Source organism: Oncorhynchus mykiss, chromosome 11, assembly GCF_057628025.1.
Source record: "Oncorhynchus mykiss isolate SJ-2025 chromosome 11, ASM5762802v1, whole genome shotgun sequence".
Lineage (NCBI taxonomy): Eukaryota > Metazoa > Chordata > Actinopteri > Salmoniformes > Salmonidae > Oncorhynchus > Oncorhynchus mykiss.
This window is the reverse complement of record NC_143032.1, coordinates 35,459,722-35,478,491: the sequence shown is the minus strand read 5'-3', so window position 1 is coordinate 35,478,491 and position 18,770 is coordinate 35,459,722. Positions and strand designations below refer to the sequence as shown.

At 41.8% G+C, this 18,770-nt stretch overlaps 1 protein-coding gene across 15 annotated transcripts in view; it reads left to right on the top strand.

Annotated features, from left to right (window-relative positions):
- LOC110535617 (voltage-dependent L-type calcium channel subunit beta-1) overlaps window positions 1–18,770 on the top strand; it is a 128,750-nt gene that overhangs the window by 55,623 nt on the left and 54,357 nt on the right. For 2 of the 15 annotated variants that reach the window (XM_090189949.1, XM_036935353.2), the window contains exon 1: window positions 8,309–8,648. The exons of 10 other annotated variants lie outside the window; for them this stretch is intronic. In XM_090189949.1, the coding sequence (XP_090046075.1) occupies window positions 8,616–8,648 (33 nt within the window). In that variant the 5' untranslated portion in view covers window positions 8,309–8,615. Of the gene's footprint in view, window positions 1–8,308; window positions 8,649–18,770 lie in introns of those variants that run through there. 3 more of the 15 variants (XM_090189952.1, XM_021620723.3, XM_090189956.1) reach the window with 3 other exon arrangements.

The following is an 18,770-nucleotide window of genomic DNA, read 5'->3' as shown; positions in this document are numbered from 1 at the left end:
AATCTATTAATTGATTCCAAAATGTTAAATAGACCTCAGGAGGAATACTGTCCCATCCAGGTGATTTGCGTTTATTCATGCTATCAAATGCCCTTTTGAGTTCATTGAGAGATATTTGGGCTACCAATGAGGTGGCTTCTTCTGTTAAGAGAGGAGGAGTTCTTAATTATTTTAGAAAGAGATGTACAGTTCTTTATAGACTGGGGAGAATCTTTGATTTATTTGGGTTCTGATAGTAATTCCCCTTTTTCAGATAGTAATTCCAGATTACTAGTAATTTCAGATTCACATAATGAAAACAGGTTTTTAGAAATGTTTGCATTTCTTATTTACAAAAGTATTCAGACCATTGATCATCCTTGAGATGTTTCTACAACTTGATTGGAGTCCACCTGTGGTAAATGTAATTTATTGGACATGATTTGGAAAGGCACATACCTGTCTATATAAGGTCCCACAGTTGACAGTACATGTCATAGCAAAAACCAAGCCATGAGGTTGAAGGAATTGTCCGTAGAGCTCCGAGACTGGATTGTGTTGAGGCACAGATCTGGGAAAGGGGACCAAAACATTTCTGCAGTATTGAAGGTTCCCAAGAACGCAGTGGCCTCCATCATTCTTAAATGGAAGTAGTTGGGAACCACCAAGACTCTTCCTATAGTTGGTCGCACTGCCAAACTGAGCAATAGTTAGGAGAAGGGCCTTGGTCAGGGAGGTGACTCTGACGGAGCTCCAGAGTTCTTCTGTGGAGATGGGAGAAACTTCCAGAAGGACAACCATCTCTGCAGCACTCCACCAATAGGCCCCTTATGGTAGAGTGGCCAGACGAAGGCCACTCCTCAGTAAAAGGAACATGACAGCCCGCTTGGAGTTTGGCAAAAGGCACCTAAAGGATTCTCAGACCATGAGAAACAAGATTCTCTGGTCTGATGAAACCAAGATTGGACTGAATGCAAAGCGTCACGTCTGGAGGCAACCTGGCACAATCCCTACAGTGAAGCATAGTGGTGGCAGCATCATGCTGTGGGGATGTTTTTCAGTGCAGGGACTGGGAGACTAAGTCAGGATAGAAGCAAAGATGACAGAGGAAAGTCTTTGGTGAAAACCTTCTCCAGAGCGCTCAGGACCTCAGACTGGGGCAATGGTTCATCTTCCAACAGGACAACGACTCTAAGCACACAGCCAAGACAATGCAGGAGTGGCTTCGGGGCAAGTCTCTGAATGTCCTTGAGTAGTCCAGCCAGAGCCCGGCAGCGATGCACTCCATCTGACCTGACAGCGCTTGAGAGGATCTGCAGAGAAGAATGGGCGAAACTCCCCAAATACAGGTGTACCAAGCTTCTAGTGTCATACCCAAGAAGACTCGAGCCTGAAATCGCTGCCAAAGGTGTCTAGTAAAGGGTCTGAATACTTATGTAAATGTGATGTATCAGTTTAAAAAATATAATACATTTGCAACATTTTCTAAAAACCTGTTTTTGCTTTGTCATTATGGGGTATTGTGTGTAGATTGATGAGGGATAAAATAATGTAATCAATTTTAGAACAAGGCTATAACTTAACAAAAAGTGAAAAAAGTCAAGGGATCTGAATATTTTCAGAATGCACTGTATATTCTGGACAGCCTTGGTTGAGTGACTAAACAAATAATAAAATGTAAAATTAAAAAAGAGATGACCTCTTCAGCTAATCCTTTTTCAAAGAACACAATTAATTGTGAGTGTGTTAGTGATGCGTGTGTTTACTCATTAACCGGGTCCCTGCGGTTATATCTGGTGGACGTTTTTAGGGTCATTAAATATTGTGTGGCTGAAGGGACGGGTCGGTGGCGAGCGGGTTGAATAAAGAGAAACAATACCTTAATAAATCCATGAATGTATCGTTATTGTGCAATTTATATAGGCTACATTGAGGCTTTCTTCCATTATTTTAGGCTATCTTGTATTACTGCATAAGCCTAAACTTTAGGGCTTAACTGTACACGCGCCAAATTGCCAAGCAAGCCAATTGCCAAATAATGCTTTTGGAAACGGGCAGAACAAGTTAACGTCAATTCACCGAGGCAAAAATGACATAGTCAAAAGTTTAATTCAATAAGACAAAAGCTGCGAAAGGAGAGTTGAAAGTAAAGAGAAGGGAAGGCCAGAAAAGTAATGTTTAGAAAAGATTTGGTGAAGTGTTAAAAGAGGATGATATAGCAGTGCCGGCTATGTTATGTGTGATGATTGTGTGAGGCTCTATACAATTTCGAAAGTCACAAGATGGGACTTCAAATAGGCCTATGGCATGTCAAGGGAACTGTAGCCTTCTGTTTAGATTGGTTAAATGGAAACTGAAATCTGGACATTGACTCGGCAGAATAAATTACCTACTCTAATTGCCAAACACTAACAATACTAGTCCCGAGCCAATCAACATCAACATGTTTGAAAGGTGTTGTTCGCGGTTTGAGCAAGAAAACAATAAATTATTCGATAAATTGAACAAATGGCTGTGCATGACCTATATATGAAGGGCCTACATGTATCCACAGTGAATGCTTGTGTTTATATGTTTTGTGCGAATGAATTGAACATCGCCAAATGCATCATTATCATCTGGAATAAAGGACCTTCTGAAGTAATAAATACATAACCTACGTTCTCTAGTAGTACTAGTCCCGTGCGAATAGGTCTATGTAGCCTTAATAAAAACTCATGCAGAAATGCTCAGGTAGATACCATCTATAGAGGTGCTGTCTTCATCATAAAAGCATCACTAAACCTGACAGTATTTCAACCATATAAAATATGCATCGAAGCTGAACTCAAATCTTATCAGACACATGTTGGGTCGTTTTCACAGATTTATATTTCCTTACAACCGGTCAAACTGGACATTTTGGACATTTTGCATAGAAAATCATTTTTACTTCAAAATGTAAAAAAAATACTTTATTGTTTTTTCTCCCCTGTCCCTAAATGTCTATGGTCCGCGAAAGATGACAGATAAAACTTCACCGATGTCAACTAGATTGAAGCATTAATTTGATCGATCTATTACATGATTCTGTTGAGCAAGGGTTTATCTGGTTTTCTAGCGCAACATACTGTATAATTACAAAAGAGAAGCTACATGTATCTAATTATAGACAAGTTGACTAACAAATAGCCTTCCAAAATGTTGTAAATTATAAGCAGAAGAAACATATCTAAATCAGGCAACAACAAAAAATCCTGCACCCCCTGTCAAAAAAAAATAATTATGCAGTTATTGACTGTGTCCTATCTCGCATTTTCTATATTTGCTCGTTAAGGTTGGGAGTAGCCTCAGATGTTCATTTTATCACATATAGTCGGGCGGTTGCAGATGAGTTATTAGCAATTGCGGGCAGGTGCGGTTGAACAAACAGCTGACCCGCTCACCACTGGTGTGTGTGTGTGTGCTTACATTTTTGAGTGAGAGTGTGTGTGTGTTTCACGTCATAGCAGCATAAGAGAGACAGTCTTCCCACTCATCCAGCTAATTAATGATGGCAGTGCCATGGCAACCTGCCCTCAAACTACAAGGAGTATAGGAGTGTGTCTGTCTTTCTGTCTGATGGTAGCATCTGTGTGTGTGTGTGTGTGTGTGTGTGTGTGTGTGTGTGTGTGTGTGTGTGGTTTGTTTGCTTGCCTGCCCATGCCTGATTATATCGGGACAGCAGTCCCAACTAATTTACTGGCTGAAGAGTTTTTCCTACGAGTCCATGTGGGACAGCCGATGTGTTGATGTGTTCAGTAAGCGTAAAGTGACTCTGTGTTCAGTTTTGCACAGAGTCACTGCCACACTGGTGCAGTGATCTGCATAGCAGTCTATCGACTGGGCTAGTCTGTGCTTGTGCTTAGGCAGTGTAAGTAGCCTAGTCTCTAGTCATTTAAGCATTGGGGAACTCTCCTATCCGTGCTCATGATTCTGATTTCCCTTGGGATGCTGGACAAGCCTCCAGTTGAACCAAAGCCTTCAAGAACCAAACACCTGGTTGTCAGGGTAAGCTTTGCTTTCTGATTGTTGGAGATTTCTGAGACCTCATAATGGACCTAGGTATTTAGCTTTGTATGGCTTTTCTGGTTAGGGTCTATTCCATATTTAAATTCAGTCAATTGCGAAAGTAAACTTAAATACCAATTTCATTGAAATGTATTGAGGATAATTGGAATTGGACCCAACCCAGTTTATGTATAGACGAGACATTCACTAGAATAATACATGTGGTTTACACAGTCTGCCAAGCGTGTTGAGTTCAAATGTTCTTGCAGGAGGAGTGATCTCCGTGTTTCTCTTCCTCTCCTCCCCTTCATTGTGTTTGTTCGAGAGGTAACACAGATCTTTTTCGGAAGGCCTAATAAAGGGAATAGATTTGATTTGACAGCCCTTGCTGAATGCACAGTGCATCAATACACAAAAGTGATTTGGAAAATGTTACGTGTAATGTAAATATAATTTGACATTTTAAACTTTTTCCCGCTCTATTTGGTAAGAATGGACAGATGATAAGCTTTGGCATGCTGCATGTGCTATTTGTTACCAAGTTGAGTGTGATGAATGTATTTTGTCCCCCCACACCAAACGCGATCACGACACACAGGTTAAAATATCAAAACAAACTCTGAACCAATATATTAATTTGGGGACCGGTCGAAAAGCATTAAACATTTATGGCAATTTAACTAGCTAGCTTGCACTTGCTAGCTAATTTGTCCTTTTTTAGCTAGCTTGCTGTTGCTAGCTAATTTGTCCTGGGATATAAACATTGAGTTGTTATTTTACCTGAAATGCACAAATTCCACCAATTAATCCACACATAAAACGGTTAACCGAATCGTTTCTAGTCAATTGGCAACTTTTGATTGGCAACTTTCTGGCTTCTGGGTTGGATGCGCGCTGTGTTAAGAAGCAGTGCGGCTAGGTTGGGTTGTGTATCGGAGGACGCATGACTTTCAACCTTCAACCTTCGTCTCTCCCGAGCCCGTACGGGAGTTGTAGCGATGAGACAAGATAGTACAACAATTGGACACCATGAAATTGGGGAGAAAAGGGGTAAAAATGTAAATAAACTATTTTACTTGTACTTTACAGGATCACGTTATGCCAGTTTGTTCATGAGAGTTCATATTTTGTAAACATTCACCATGAGCTGTGTGGGGCAACCCATACTATAATGTAATACCCACTACTCACCTGGATAAAAGTGTCTGCTTTTTTCTTTCATGAGCTGTTGTGGAGAGACCTCACTGTATGTATGTAATGCTTTTTTACATCACTGCATCAGTATGTGTGTGAATCAATAAGCCAAAGGTAACTAGGGCATTTGTTACCCGACACTGGCAGAGCGAGTGGGCAATTGATCTATTCAAAGTTTGGCTCCACCCACACAAATTATTGATATATGTCACGCATGCACGAACACACACACCACACACAGCCCACTAGTTAGTCAATCGCAGAGAGCTCACCCACATCCTCCTAATAAAAACCCAAGAATGACACATACATTTTTTTCTAATAATAAAAGAGAATGTACAGAATGATCAGAATTCTTTCTCCATCACATGAAAGGCACTAAGGCAAATGTCATCCTAAATAAGCTACATGTTACAGACTCTCAGATGTTTAGGGTAGGGAAATTCTTCCTAGAATCTTCCAACTGGGATTCTTCTGGAACACCTGGGAATTTGGGGTAAATTATCGGAGTGTTGTAACGCTACAGATGTTACATGAGATGAGTATGAGAATAAAGCAGTCATTCACTCCAACAACAGGAATTAGGTAGCCTAGTGGTCAGGGCGTTGGACTAGTAACCAGAAGGTTGCAAAATCGAAACCCCCTGAGCTGACATGGTAAAATCTGTCGTTCTGCCCCTGAACAAGGCAGTTAACCCACTGTTCCTAGGCCGTCATTGAAAATAAGAATTTGTTCTTAACATACTTGCCTAGTTAAATAAAGGTAAAATAAATCAAATATGGCTAAGAGTGAGGACTCACCTCCCAGATCACACCTCCAATCTACTGTCTTCACACTATGTGTGAACAGACCTTTCCCTGCGTCCCAAATGGCACCCTATTGTCTTTATAGTGAGTGTACTACTTTTACCAGAGCCCATATGGGCTCTGGTAAAAGTAGTGCACTACATAGGGAATAGTGTGCCATTTTGGGGGACACACATCCTAGTCCACCTGAGGGCAGATGGAGCCTAATTAGCCATGGCCCTGCTCTCCTCTCCAGCAGCAGATTCACCCTCGCTCACCCCAGATTACTATTAGTTCTGCTTGTGGGCCTTTGACCATGAGATAACTAGGGCAATATGTTGAGGTATGGCACTGTTTTAAGATAGATGTTTTCGATACAGGGCCTAAGTCTGGGGAACAGTGTCTAGTCGATGTGAGCAGACCTTTGTGTTAGTGTGCACCAGCGATTGGAGACAATATCCAATATCTTAAATTGGGTATAACAGGAAGTGTTATACCAGATATATAACCAGGTTACCAGGTGTGTTCTGTAGAGTACCTCAGGGTTTTTCCTGGCTCAAAAAGGGGCTTAGGTGGTGGTCATGGATCACTGTCCTGACAAGGCAACAGTCTCTAACACTGATCCACGTGCCCAGCACCCACTCTGGCTTAGAATCCTTGTAAAGGGGTTAAAGCAGACCAAACGTGGTCACATAATCTCGTAGGATTTACCCACCAAACACGTGGTTCTCTCCATGGCTTTCAAACATCTGGGCAATGCCAGGAGGCTGAGGAGGAGTGGTGTATCATGGGATTTGCTCATCTGGTGTCACACTTAAAAAAATAAAAAAAAATTCAGGTCTAGCTACACGGTCTGTAACCTGATTTGATCTGTGCATACATGTGAGAAGTAAGCATATGCGACCAGGTTTTGAATGTACATGTACCCAGGAGACAGCTACCTTACCGTAGGTCCAGGGCCAGTTCTTTCTTGACCTCTTGATTGGGCCAGTCCAAGCAGACTAATAGTTGTTCAGATGGTGACAAAACATAAATAGGAAAAATACCAAAGGAATGCCCAAACTATACACTGAAAACTAACTAAAGGCTTCATGGCCACCAATGAAAATCATCAGCATGACAGATTTTCTCGCTGGGACACTGACTGCCAATCACCTAATTTGACTGTCAGCTATTGACTGAATACAATATTGTTTACTGACTACAATATCACCCACTCATGTGATTCTTGCTAAATATTTCAAATGTATTTGTGTACTAGTATTGTAATGTTAGACATTTACTGCATCGCTGGAGCTAGAAACAAGTATTTCACGTATCTCAGGGGCTCCCGAGTTGCACAGCGTTCTAAGTCACTGCATCTCAGTGCTAGAGGCGTCACTACAGACCTTGGATCGATCCCAGGCTGTATCACAACCAGCCGTGACCAGGAGTCCTATAGGGCAGCGCACAATTGGCCCAGCATCGTCCGGGATAGAGGAGGGTTTGGCCGGGGTCATTGTAAAATAAGAATTTATGACTTGTTAACTCAAATAAAAACATATATTTTTTGCTGCACCTGCTTTAATATCTGCAAATCTGTTTATAAAACAAATAAGCTTTAATTTGATAATTAAATATAATAGAACAATAATTAAATAGAACAATAGGATCTCTGTCTGGTTTAGGCTACATGTATGTTAGGAACATTTTGTACTCAATTGGTGGTTGTTAGAACAATGTTTTAACTATGTTTTAACTATGATGAAAGAAAGCAAGATATGCTATATATTATAAAAAATATTTCCTCAAATTCTTTGAGAACCATCACACATTTCATTATCTTGATGATTGAAACATGTTCAAAGTACATTCGCCCCTTTTTGTGTCCTTTTCTAAATTGATCAAGCCTCTGGTAAATGGCATATTTTCAACATAGTAAAGATAATTATTTCCTGAAGTTTGGTTTCAGGAACATGTGTTGGGCCTCTACGTACATTAGGTTAAGTCTTTACCCTTCCTCTCCTAAAAGTGTAAGCCCCCCGCCCCCCGCCCCCTGAACCCCTCCCACACACACACACACACACACACACACACACACACACACACACACACACAAACAAAAAGCTATTGCAGCTGCTTTTGTTGCATTCTGGAATTTTCAGGCCTGCCTTGTTGGCCAGAGTTCTTACTTCCTAGCTGTGTGTGTGTGTGTGTGTGTGTGTGTGTGTGTGTGTGTGTGTGTGTGTGTGTGTGTGTGTGTGTGTGTGTGTGTGTGTGTGTGTGTGTGTGTGTGTGTGTGTGTGTGTGGGAGGGGTTCAGGGGGCGGGGGGCTTGTTTTCGGGGACTGGAGAACGGTCACAGAGCACCGAAGGAGTGTTCTCCCAGAAAGAGGGGACAGGACTGGGTCAACAAGGGCTGAAACTCCCAAATCTCAGTGGTTCACTTGACTGCAGTTTGAAAGAGGAAGAACAAGAGGCCTCTCCTCTATGTAGTTTCAGTGGGTTTTACTGAAAGGAGACAAGGAGTAGTAAGTAAGAGTTTGTCTGTCTGTGCCGGGACTGGGAGGAGATGGGCAGCAGTTGATGAGTTTTTCTTCCGGGCTGGGCAGAGGAGAGCAGAGAAACAGCAGAGCCGGTTCGGACAGATATGTATCTCTCTGGCAGTGAGGAGTCCGACGTGGTAAGTCCTTTAAAGTATTCCCAACACAGACACGTACTGCAAACATACTTAGCCTACATTTTCTTGAATCTGTATGCTGTACAGATTCAGCAATAATTATCTTGTTCTTTCTCACTCTCCTCTCTGAACAATGGAGGAGAGTTCTGGAATCTTGGAGAGTTTTGTTTTTCGACCAAATTCCAAAGGGCGTAATGTTAGGCTTCCTATTTTGTTTCCTTAGAACTTTTCCTGGAAGCCAGTTTGTTGCGTGAGAGTGTCGCGACTCTGGCTCTTATGTAGCGTGTGCAACGGAGGTCATTTTGCGGGTAGTGGATTGTTTGGGCATCTTGTCTGGATTTGCATCTCAACGTTGCTAGCCAAAGGTGGAAAGCTGCGTCAGTTTATTAATGGCTGGTGTGAAGTTAGGAAAATAAACACCAGGGACATGACTGGTCCTCCGGTTACAGAGACTGTTTAGTTAGTGAACGTAAAGCCTTTCAAAAAGCCCCCTTTCTTTAACCGTGGCTGTTCAGAACTCCTTGTATTTTGTTTCTCTGCCTCTGCTTCCTGGCCGTACAGTTTGTTCATCCAAGTCTGTCTCACTGTAAATATCTCCGTATCATATTCATTTTTAAAAACACGAACGGACCATTTCGAGGTTTACTACATAGTTTTGATTCGATGAGACTTTACTGACATCCTTAAAGTGCATGCAAAACTTCTGTAGTGAATTTCTTACACTCTAGTTCATTAAGCTAACTGTTTGTGACCCCTTAACTTGTTAAGTTAGTCAGCTACAGTGCATTCGGAAAGTATTCAGACCCCTTCACTTTTTCCACATTTTGTTACATTACAGCCTTATTCTAAAACTGATTAAATTGTTTGTTTTCCTCATCAGTCTACACACAATACCCCATAATATCAAAGCAAAAAACTGTTTTTTAGAAATGTTAGCAAAAATGTATTAAAAATAAAAATGGAAATATCACATTTACATATGTATTCAGACCCTTTACTCTTTACTCTTAGCACCTTTGGCAGCGATTACAGAGTCTTCTTCGGTATGCCGCTACAAACTTGGCAAACCTGTATTCGGGGAGTTTCTCCTATTGTTCTCTGCAGATCCTCTCAAGCTCTGTCAGGTTGGATGAGGAGCATCACTGCACAGCTAATTTCAGGTCTCTCCAGAGATGTTCGATCAGGTTCAAGTCTGGGCTCTGGCTGGGACCCTCAAGGACATTCAGAGACTTGTCCCAAAGCCACTCCTACGTTGTCTTGGCTGTATGCTTAGGTTCGCTGTCCTGTTGGAAGGTGAACCTTTGCCCCAGTCTGAGGTCCTGACCGCTCTGGATTAGGTTTTCATCAAGAATCTTTGTGTACTTTGCTCCGTTCATCTTTCCTTCGATCCTGACTAGTCTCCCGGTCCCTGCCGCTGAAAAACTTGCTCAGTTTTTCCGGGCGGCCAACTCTAGGAAGAGTCTTGTTGGTTCCAAACTTCTTCCATTCAAGAATGATGTAGGACACTGTGTTCTTGGGGACCTTCAATGCAGCAGAAATGTATTAGTACCCTTCCCCAGATCTGTGCCTCGGAACAATCCCGTGCGTGTGTGTGTGCATGTTTGTGTGTTTTAGGAATGTCTGTACATGCGTGTGCGTTGTGTATATATTAAATGGTGTTTGATGTGACTGAGTATACAGTGCTGAAAGCTGGAAGAACCCTGTGTGTTGATGACAGTCAGAAATAGACACCAAGTCAAATTTGATTTGTCACATGTGCCGAATACAACAAGAGTAGACCTTACCGTGAAATTTGTTTGAAAAATGTGTTTAATGAACTGAAGGATAAATAGTAACACAGTAAAACAACAATAATGAGGCTATATACAGGGGGTACCAGTTTCGAGTCAATGTGTAGGGGTACGGGTTAGTCGAGGTAGTTGAGGTAATATGTACATGTAGCTAGGGGTATAGTGACTATGCATAGGTAATAAACAGAGAGTAGCCGCAACGTATGTGAAGAGTGTGAAGGAATGTGAATGTGTGTGTGTGTGTGGGGTCATGTCACATCCACACACTGCCATCATGCGTTATCCTCTAATAACCCATCTTACTACAAAGAGTAGCCTCACATAAGATATTTATGCATCCCAAATGTCTGCCTATTCCTTATTTAGTGCACTACATTTTACCAGAGCCCTCTGGGCTCACTATATAGGGAATAGGATGCCATTTGGGATGCTGTCATCAACTTCTGCACTCCTAATTAACTCTGCCCATGTGAAAGGTTGGCGTTATACAGGGCATTACTGACACTGGATCATCACTTAAAATCTATTACCTTTCTGTACTACTTTGTTTTGTGTCTGTGTCTGTGTCTCTGTCTCTGTCTGTCCTTATGAGTCTGGGAGTCTGTGTCTGTGGCAGATGCTGTTGTCTATCTTCCTGCTCCCTAGTTGACTCTTTGGGGTGTAAGAGAGAGCTGGAGACAGACAGGGGACTACCTGAACAGCTGTCTCTTCCCAATCTGCTGCTGTTTGCTGTTCCACTCAAACTGGCCTGCAAATACCAATGACACACATATTTTAGAAATGTAGATGGGGGGGGGGACAGATGAGAGGGATATAGCAGAGAAAGTGAGTGGTGGAATGGGGATCGAACCGCTACCTCCATGGGGAATATGTGTTCTGGGGACGTATCGCGTCAAATCAGCCTTTAAAGTTCATTGCGCGCATGATACCGCTGTCGAGCAAGGTGAAGCGAACAGTCGAGCGCAGAGGATGTGTCCCGCGACGAAACTTAGTCGAGATAGAAGAGCTTGTCCCGTGAGCAGAACATAAGAATGTCTGAATAAAAAAATATACAACTGCAAGCCAAGAAACATGGTTCAAATGTGTAAGAAACGAAATGTGAAAGCATCAAATTTATACTAGCATGCCTTGCCATAGGATTTGTCTACTTTTCACTCTTAATTTCTCAAGTTGCTCTCTCTCAAGTCTTGGCACCTTTGAGTCTCTTTTTTCTCGATTGGATTTCAGGTTGGTGGGGGTGCGGGCTTAGAGGCAGGTGTGTGTCTAGAAACCTTACATTAGTCATTTTCACTGCAGTGATGGACGAACTAACAAATGCTTGCACATGGCCAGGGTGTGGACTAGATAGCATACTGCTTTTGTTAGATTAGACTTTTCGTAGCAGGTTAGGAGAACCTATGCAGCAGGTAAGGATAATTAATGTTGCAGGTTAGGATAATTAGGTTATTGTTAGGTAAAGGGTTAGGGTTAGAATGAGCTAAAATGATAAAAGGAACCTTTAGACGTTCATTTGACAAGCTGTATCCCTTCTAGCCATGACCGTTGGCCAATCCAGTGTTGTATCGTGTGATTGGTTGAGTCTTCTTGGGTGCATGACATTAAACAGATGTGCTTCTGAGTTGTCTGTTTAGCTTGCTAGCCAGCTTGAACAGTAAGCCCCGAGCGACTTGGGAAACCCAGCTTCAACTTCATACATAAGCATACATTAATTAGCTATACTATACCTTGAGGTGAGTGGAATCTACTTGCTAAAGTAAGCTAGCTATCTAATTGCTTGCTAGCAAGCAAGATTTGTCTGTAAGACGAAAAGGGGACAGTCGCGCCTCAAGTAGGCTGGACACCTCACATTTTTAACAATGCTTTTTTTCGGATAAAAACTAGTTCATTGCATCCGCCGTGGAGCCCAGTTTCATAATATTACCATATGTCCCAGCTACTTGCTGTAGTTTTGAAGTAATCACAAAAAAGGGGGCCTTATTTTAGGGCATTTTTCACCCTGCCAGCTCCTATTAGTTTTATTGAGCACTGTGGCACCAACTCGCCTTCTGAAAGTTCTATTCCCAGCCTTTTGTTCTACGTCACAATGCCTGGCAATGAGACCTGCCCATGTTGCTGGTAGTTAAAATGCAAACAACAAAAAATTACTCCTGAGGTCGTCCCGTTGTTCCCTTTAAGGAAATATAGGTATGTCTGACTATTTCGGAAAATATCTCGCAATGTGTATATTTAGATTTGGTTTTAAATTGGACACCATTTTAAATCATGAGAATCTCCTCTTTCTAATTATGTAAGTCTGGGCAGTGTGTTCCGTTCTCATCAAACACTAGCCACCAATTACCTTTTGCCCTTAGAAGACTGAGCTCCACCCATTGTTTTCCTATGGCGAGGCATGCTGGTATAAATCTCCAAATATTTCGCAATGTGTGCATTTAGATTTTTTTTCGAGTCGGACACCATTTTAATCATGAGAATCTCCTCTTTCTAATTATGTAAGCCTGGGCAGTGTATTACGTTGTCATCAAACGCTAGACCAGAAATGGTCAGAAGTTGCCATTCCTACTTCCTCGTTATGCAGACATAAGCACACTTGGCACCATCGAGGTGCTGATGTTGACTTTCTACACAAGTTGTTATTTTTCAGTTTCGTCCTAAGAACAGAATGTAGTGGTAAAATAAAAAGGGATACATTTTTGGTGCCATTTGGGCTAAATGGAATTCTAAGCTTCACTCCAGTAAAAACAGGCTTTAAAGGGTGCGTGCTGGTGGCAGGGAAGTCAGGCGCAGGAGAGTGAACTTGGTATAAACGGAGCAGTTTAATGAATATACAAAAACTCAGAAAACCAAAATATACCAAATAAAATAAGAGGGTGCAAAACCCGTCGCACACCAGAACATAACTTGCACCAATAAATACAACAAACAATCTCCGACAAGGAAATGAGGGGAAACAGAGGGTTAAATAAACAACATGTACAGTGCCTTGCGAAAGTATTCGGCCCCCTTGAACTTTGCGACCTTTTGCCACATTTCAGGCTTCAAACATAAAGATATAAAACTGTATTGTTTTGTGAAGAATCAACAACAAGTGGGACACAATCATGAAGTGGAACGACATTTATTGGATATTTCAAACTTTTTTAACAAATCAAAAACTGAAAAATTGGGCGTGCAAAGTTATTCAGCCCCTTTACTTTCAATGCAGCAAACTCTCTCCAGAAGTTCAGTGAGGATCTCTGAATGATCCAATGTTGACCTAAATGACTAATGATGATAAATACAATCCACCTGTGTGTAATCAAGTCTCCGTATAAATGCACCTGCACTGTGATAGTCTCAGAGGTCCGTCAAAAGCACAGAGAGCATCATGAAGAACAAGGAACACACCAGGCAGGTCCGAGATACTGTTGTGAAGAAGTTTAAAGCCGGATTTGGATACAAAAAGATTTCCCAAGCTTTAAACATCCCAAGGAGCACTGTGCAAGCGATAATATTGAAATGGAAGGAGTATCAGACCACTGCAAATCTACCAAGACCTGGCCGTCCCTCTAAACTTTCAGCTCATACAAGGAGAAGACTGATCAGAGATGCAGCCAAGAGGCCCATGATCACTCTGGATGAACTGCAGCTGAGGTGGGAGACTCTGTCCATAGGACAACAATCAGTCGTATATTGCACAAATCTGGCCTTTAATGAAGAGTGGCAAGAAGAAAGCCATTTCTTAAAGATATCCATAAAAAGTGTTGTTTAAAGTTTGCCACAAGCCACCTGGGAGACACACCAAACATGTGGAAGAAGGTGCTCTGGTCAGATGAAACCAAAATTGAACTTTTTGGCAACAATGCAAAACGTTATGTTTGGCGTAAAAGCAACACAGCTGAACACACCATCCCCACTGTCAAACATGGTGGTGGCAGCATCATGGTTTGGGCCTGCTTTTCTTCAGCAGGGACAGGGAAGATGGTTAAAATTGATGGGAAGATGGATGGAGCCAAATACAGGACCATTCAGGACTCCTGATGGAGTCTGCAAAAGACCTGAGACTGGGGTGGAGATTTGTCTTCCAACAAGACAATGATCCAAAACATAAAGCAAAATCTACAATGGAATGGTTCAAAAATAAACATATCCAGGTGTTAGTATGGCCAAGTCAAAGTACAGACCTGAATCCAATCGAGAATCTGTGGAAAGAACTGAAAACTGCTGTTCACAAATGCTCTCCATCCAACCTCACTGAGCTCGAGCTGTTTTGCAAGGAGGAATGGGAAAAAATGTCAGTCTCTCGATGTGCAAAACTGATAGAGACATACCCCAAGCGACTTACAGCTGTAATCGCAGCAAAAGGTGGCGCTACAAAGTATTAACTTAAGGGGGCTGAATAATTTTGCACGCCCAATTTTTCAGTTTTTGATTTGTTAAAAAAGTTTGAAATATCCAATAAATGTCGTTCCACTTCATGATTGTGTCCCACTTGTTGTTGATTCTTCACAAAAAAATACAGTTTTATATCTTTATGTTTGAAGCCTGAAATGTGGCAAAAGGTCGCAAAGTTCAAGGGGGCCGAATACTTTCGCAAGGCACTGTAATTGATGGGATTGGAACCAGGTTTGATGGAAGACAAGACAATAACAATGGAAAATGAAAAATGGATCAGCGATGGCTAGAAGGTCGGTGGCGTCGACCGCTGAACACCGCCCGAACAAGGAGAGGGACCGACTTCGGCGGAAGTCGTGCCCCAGCTCTGTGAACGTTTGACTCCATTCATATGCTATAGGCTTGCGCTAGTGTTCCAGCTAGCCAACGTTCTTTTGCTATTTTTCAACCTTGGGTGAATTCTGACTCGTTCTTATTGTCCAGCCTACCTCTAGCTAAGTAACATCATAGTCCACCAGTAGCTAATTGTTTTTCTTCACCTTTTCATAAAGTGCCTGATATGTATTTTCTTGATATGAGGGAGTTAACCCCAGGTTATTAAATAATAGATGGAGTATGGACATAATGTGGCTGTGATCTAACAAGTTAATTCATCCTGCTGTACACTAGCTACTGGACATCATTTTATATAGCTGAATATAATGACTCCATTGTTAGGAATAACGTGGGTACACAACAGTGTCTCCGCTGCAGTTATTTCCACCACGCCTAAAACAATATTTCTGACAGGTGCGCTTTGAAGCTGCAAGAACCGTCCACATGTACTTTTCCTCTGCAAGCAAAACTATTAATGACTAGAAAAACAAGACAACCCCATAGTAGAATAGTTGATCAATTTACCTAGTCGGCTTGTTGTTGTGCGTTCTAAGCGAGACAAATATTCCTCTTAAGGCGTATTCAAGTTGTGTGTCATACTAGGGAGGCAAACATGCATTCTGGACTGCCAGTGTTGCTAGTAGTATCACGTCTGTACAGTTTTTGGTTTTGGTTCATCAAAAGCCTTCTTCAACCGTGTTTCTTCCTCAGTTGGTGCAGGCACATTTTGTGTTTAGCTTGTTCCTGTCCCTGCTTTTAATTCGCAGGGGCTGCCATCTTTTTCAATTTGCAAATCTAAAGGATCTTCCCCAAACTTGAAACTTTTTTGCCAGTTAGGCTCTTACACCCCTTGTAAAGTGGATGAATGTGCTTAATTTTAAGACGTTATTTGATTTGAATACCCAAAATGCACATCTGTAAATGGTCTCAGTTCTCATGAATCATGGCAATGTGATTGCAAAGAGGACTGAGACCTCAACAGAGGTGAAATAAACCAGCAAGAGGTCTGAGTCCTCATTCAAAGGCAAGGGCAGTGTGAATGAAAAGAGAACCGAGTTATTTTGCTTTTATTTACCCTAGAGTTCACTTTAAAGAGGACTGATATCGGTTATTTTAAAGAGGACTATACAGTGAGGGAAACAATTATTTGATCCCCTGCTGATTTTGTATGTTTGCACACTGACAAAGAAATGATCAGTCTATAATTTTAATGGTAGGTTTATTTGAACAGTGAGAGACAGAATAACAACAACAAAAATCCAGAAAAACGCATGTCAAAAATTTTATAAATTGATTTGCATTTTAATGAGGGAAATAAGTATTTGACACCTCTGCAAAACATGACTTAGTACTTGGTGGCAAAACCCTTGTTGGCAATCACAGAGGTCAGACGTTTCTTGTAGTTGGCCACCAGGTTGGCACACATCTCAGGAGGGATTTTGTCCCACTCCCCTTTGCAGATCTTCTCCAAGTCATTAAGGTTTCGAGGCTGACGTTTGGCAACTCGAACCTTCAGCTCCCTCCACAGATTTTCTTTTGGATTAAGGTCTGGAGACTGGCTAGGCCACTCCAGGACCTTAATGTGCTTCTTCTTGAGCCACTCCTTTGTTGCCTTGGCCGTGTGTTTTGGGTCATTGTCATGCTGGAATACCCATCCACGACCCATTTTCAATGTCCTGGCTGAGGGAAGGAGGTTCTCACCCAAGATTTGACGGTACATGGCCCCGTCCATCGTCCCTTTGATGCGGTGAAGTTTTCCTGTCCCCTTAGCAGAAAAACACCCCCAAGCATAATGTTTCCACATCCATGTTTGACGGTGGGGATGGTGTTCTTGGGGTCATAGGCAGCATTCCTCCTCCTCCAAACACGGCGAGTTGAGTTGATGCCAAAGAGCTCCATTTTGGTCTCATCTGACCACAATACTTTCACCCAGTTGTCCTCTGAATCATTCAGATGTTCATTGGCAAACCTCAGACGGGCATGTATATGTGCTTTCTTGAGCAGGTGGACCTTGCGGGCGCTGCAGGATTTCAGTCCTTCACGGCGTAGTGTTTTACCAATTGTTTTCTTGGTGACTATGGTCCCAGCTGCCTTGAGATCATTGACAAGATCCTTCCGTGTAGTTCTGGGCTGATTCCTCACCGATCTCATGATCATTGCAACTCCACGAGGTGAGATCTTGCATGGAGCCCCAGGCCGAGGGAGATTGACAGTTCTTTTGTGTTTCTTCCATTTGCGAATAATCACACCAACTGTTGTCACCTTCTCACCAAGCTGCTTGGCAATGGTCTTGTAGCCCATTCTAGCCTTGTATAGGTCTACAATCTTTTCCCTGACATCCTTGGAGAGCTCTTTGGTCTTGGCTATGGTGGAGAGTTTGGAATCTGATTGATTGCTTCTGTGGACAGGTACCTTTTATACAGGTAACAAACAGATTAGGAGCACTCCCTTCAAGAGTGTGCACCTAATCTCAGCTCGTTACCTGTATAAAAGACACCTGGGAGGCAGACATATTTCTGATTGAGAGGGGGTCAAATACTTATTTCCCTCATTAAAATGCAAATCAATTTATAACATTTTTGACATGCGTTTTTCTGGATATTTAGGTTGTTATTCTGTCTCTCACTGTTCAAATAAACCTACCATTAAAATTATAGACTGATCATTTCTTTGTCAGTGGGCAAACGTGCAAAATCAGCAGGGGATCAAATACTTTTTCCCCTCACTGTATGTGAAAACACCCTCAGACTTGCTTTCAATGAGAATGTCATATCATTAACATACGTTTTATGTGTGAATTTGGTCGGGCTGCCCAAAAAGTTACATTTTGCAGCTTTAATAACTGGGAGCATAGAAATTGCGCACATAGACATGCTTTCAATACCAATGACCGATCTATAAACACACATTTCTACGTAAATTTGGTAATGTCGCCCAAAATGTTACAAATTGTTTATACAGGTTTTTTTGGGAGATAAAATATATCAACACTGGACATGCTAACTAGTTAAAATACCCCATTGGGGATCTAGCTAACGATTAGCACAATGGTAAAGGCAGGTAGGCAACCCCATGCTTCAGCCTAGTTATTTATAGCCACTATACTGAATCAGATGGGCTGCAGGTGATAATACTTATTGCTAATAGCACACCTATCGGCATATATTTTTCCCCATTCATTTTGTAATGAACAGATAGAGATTAAAAATAGACAGGGTTCAATTGGAGTTGAAAGGTTTTAACATCTTAGTGTTGCATTCAAGGAATACGTGTCCAACTATGGATAATCATTTAGCCAAATAAGTGATAATACTGTATACAAGCTGTATCAATCCACACCACTCATCAGTCAGTATGGCTCAGTATTGAACAGCCTGCTGTCATTTAATGCCCGACCCTCATCGTGGAGAGCTATCCTCCTATTAGTTTTCACTTCATCCCTTACCTAACCTACTTGTACACATTCAGTATAGAACCATCCTCTATGTAGAACCATATTTCTAACCAAAAAGACAGCAGGTGGTCAAAGTCAATAACATGGCATCCTCTCTACGTGACAATGTCCTCATAACAATGCCTCCACACAGCA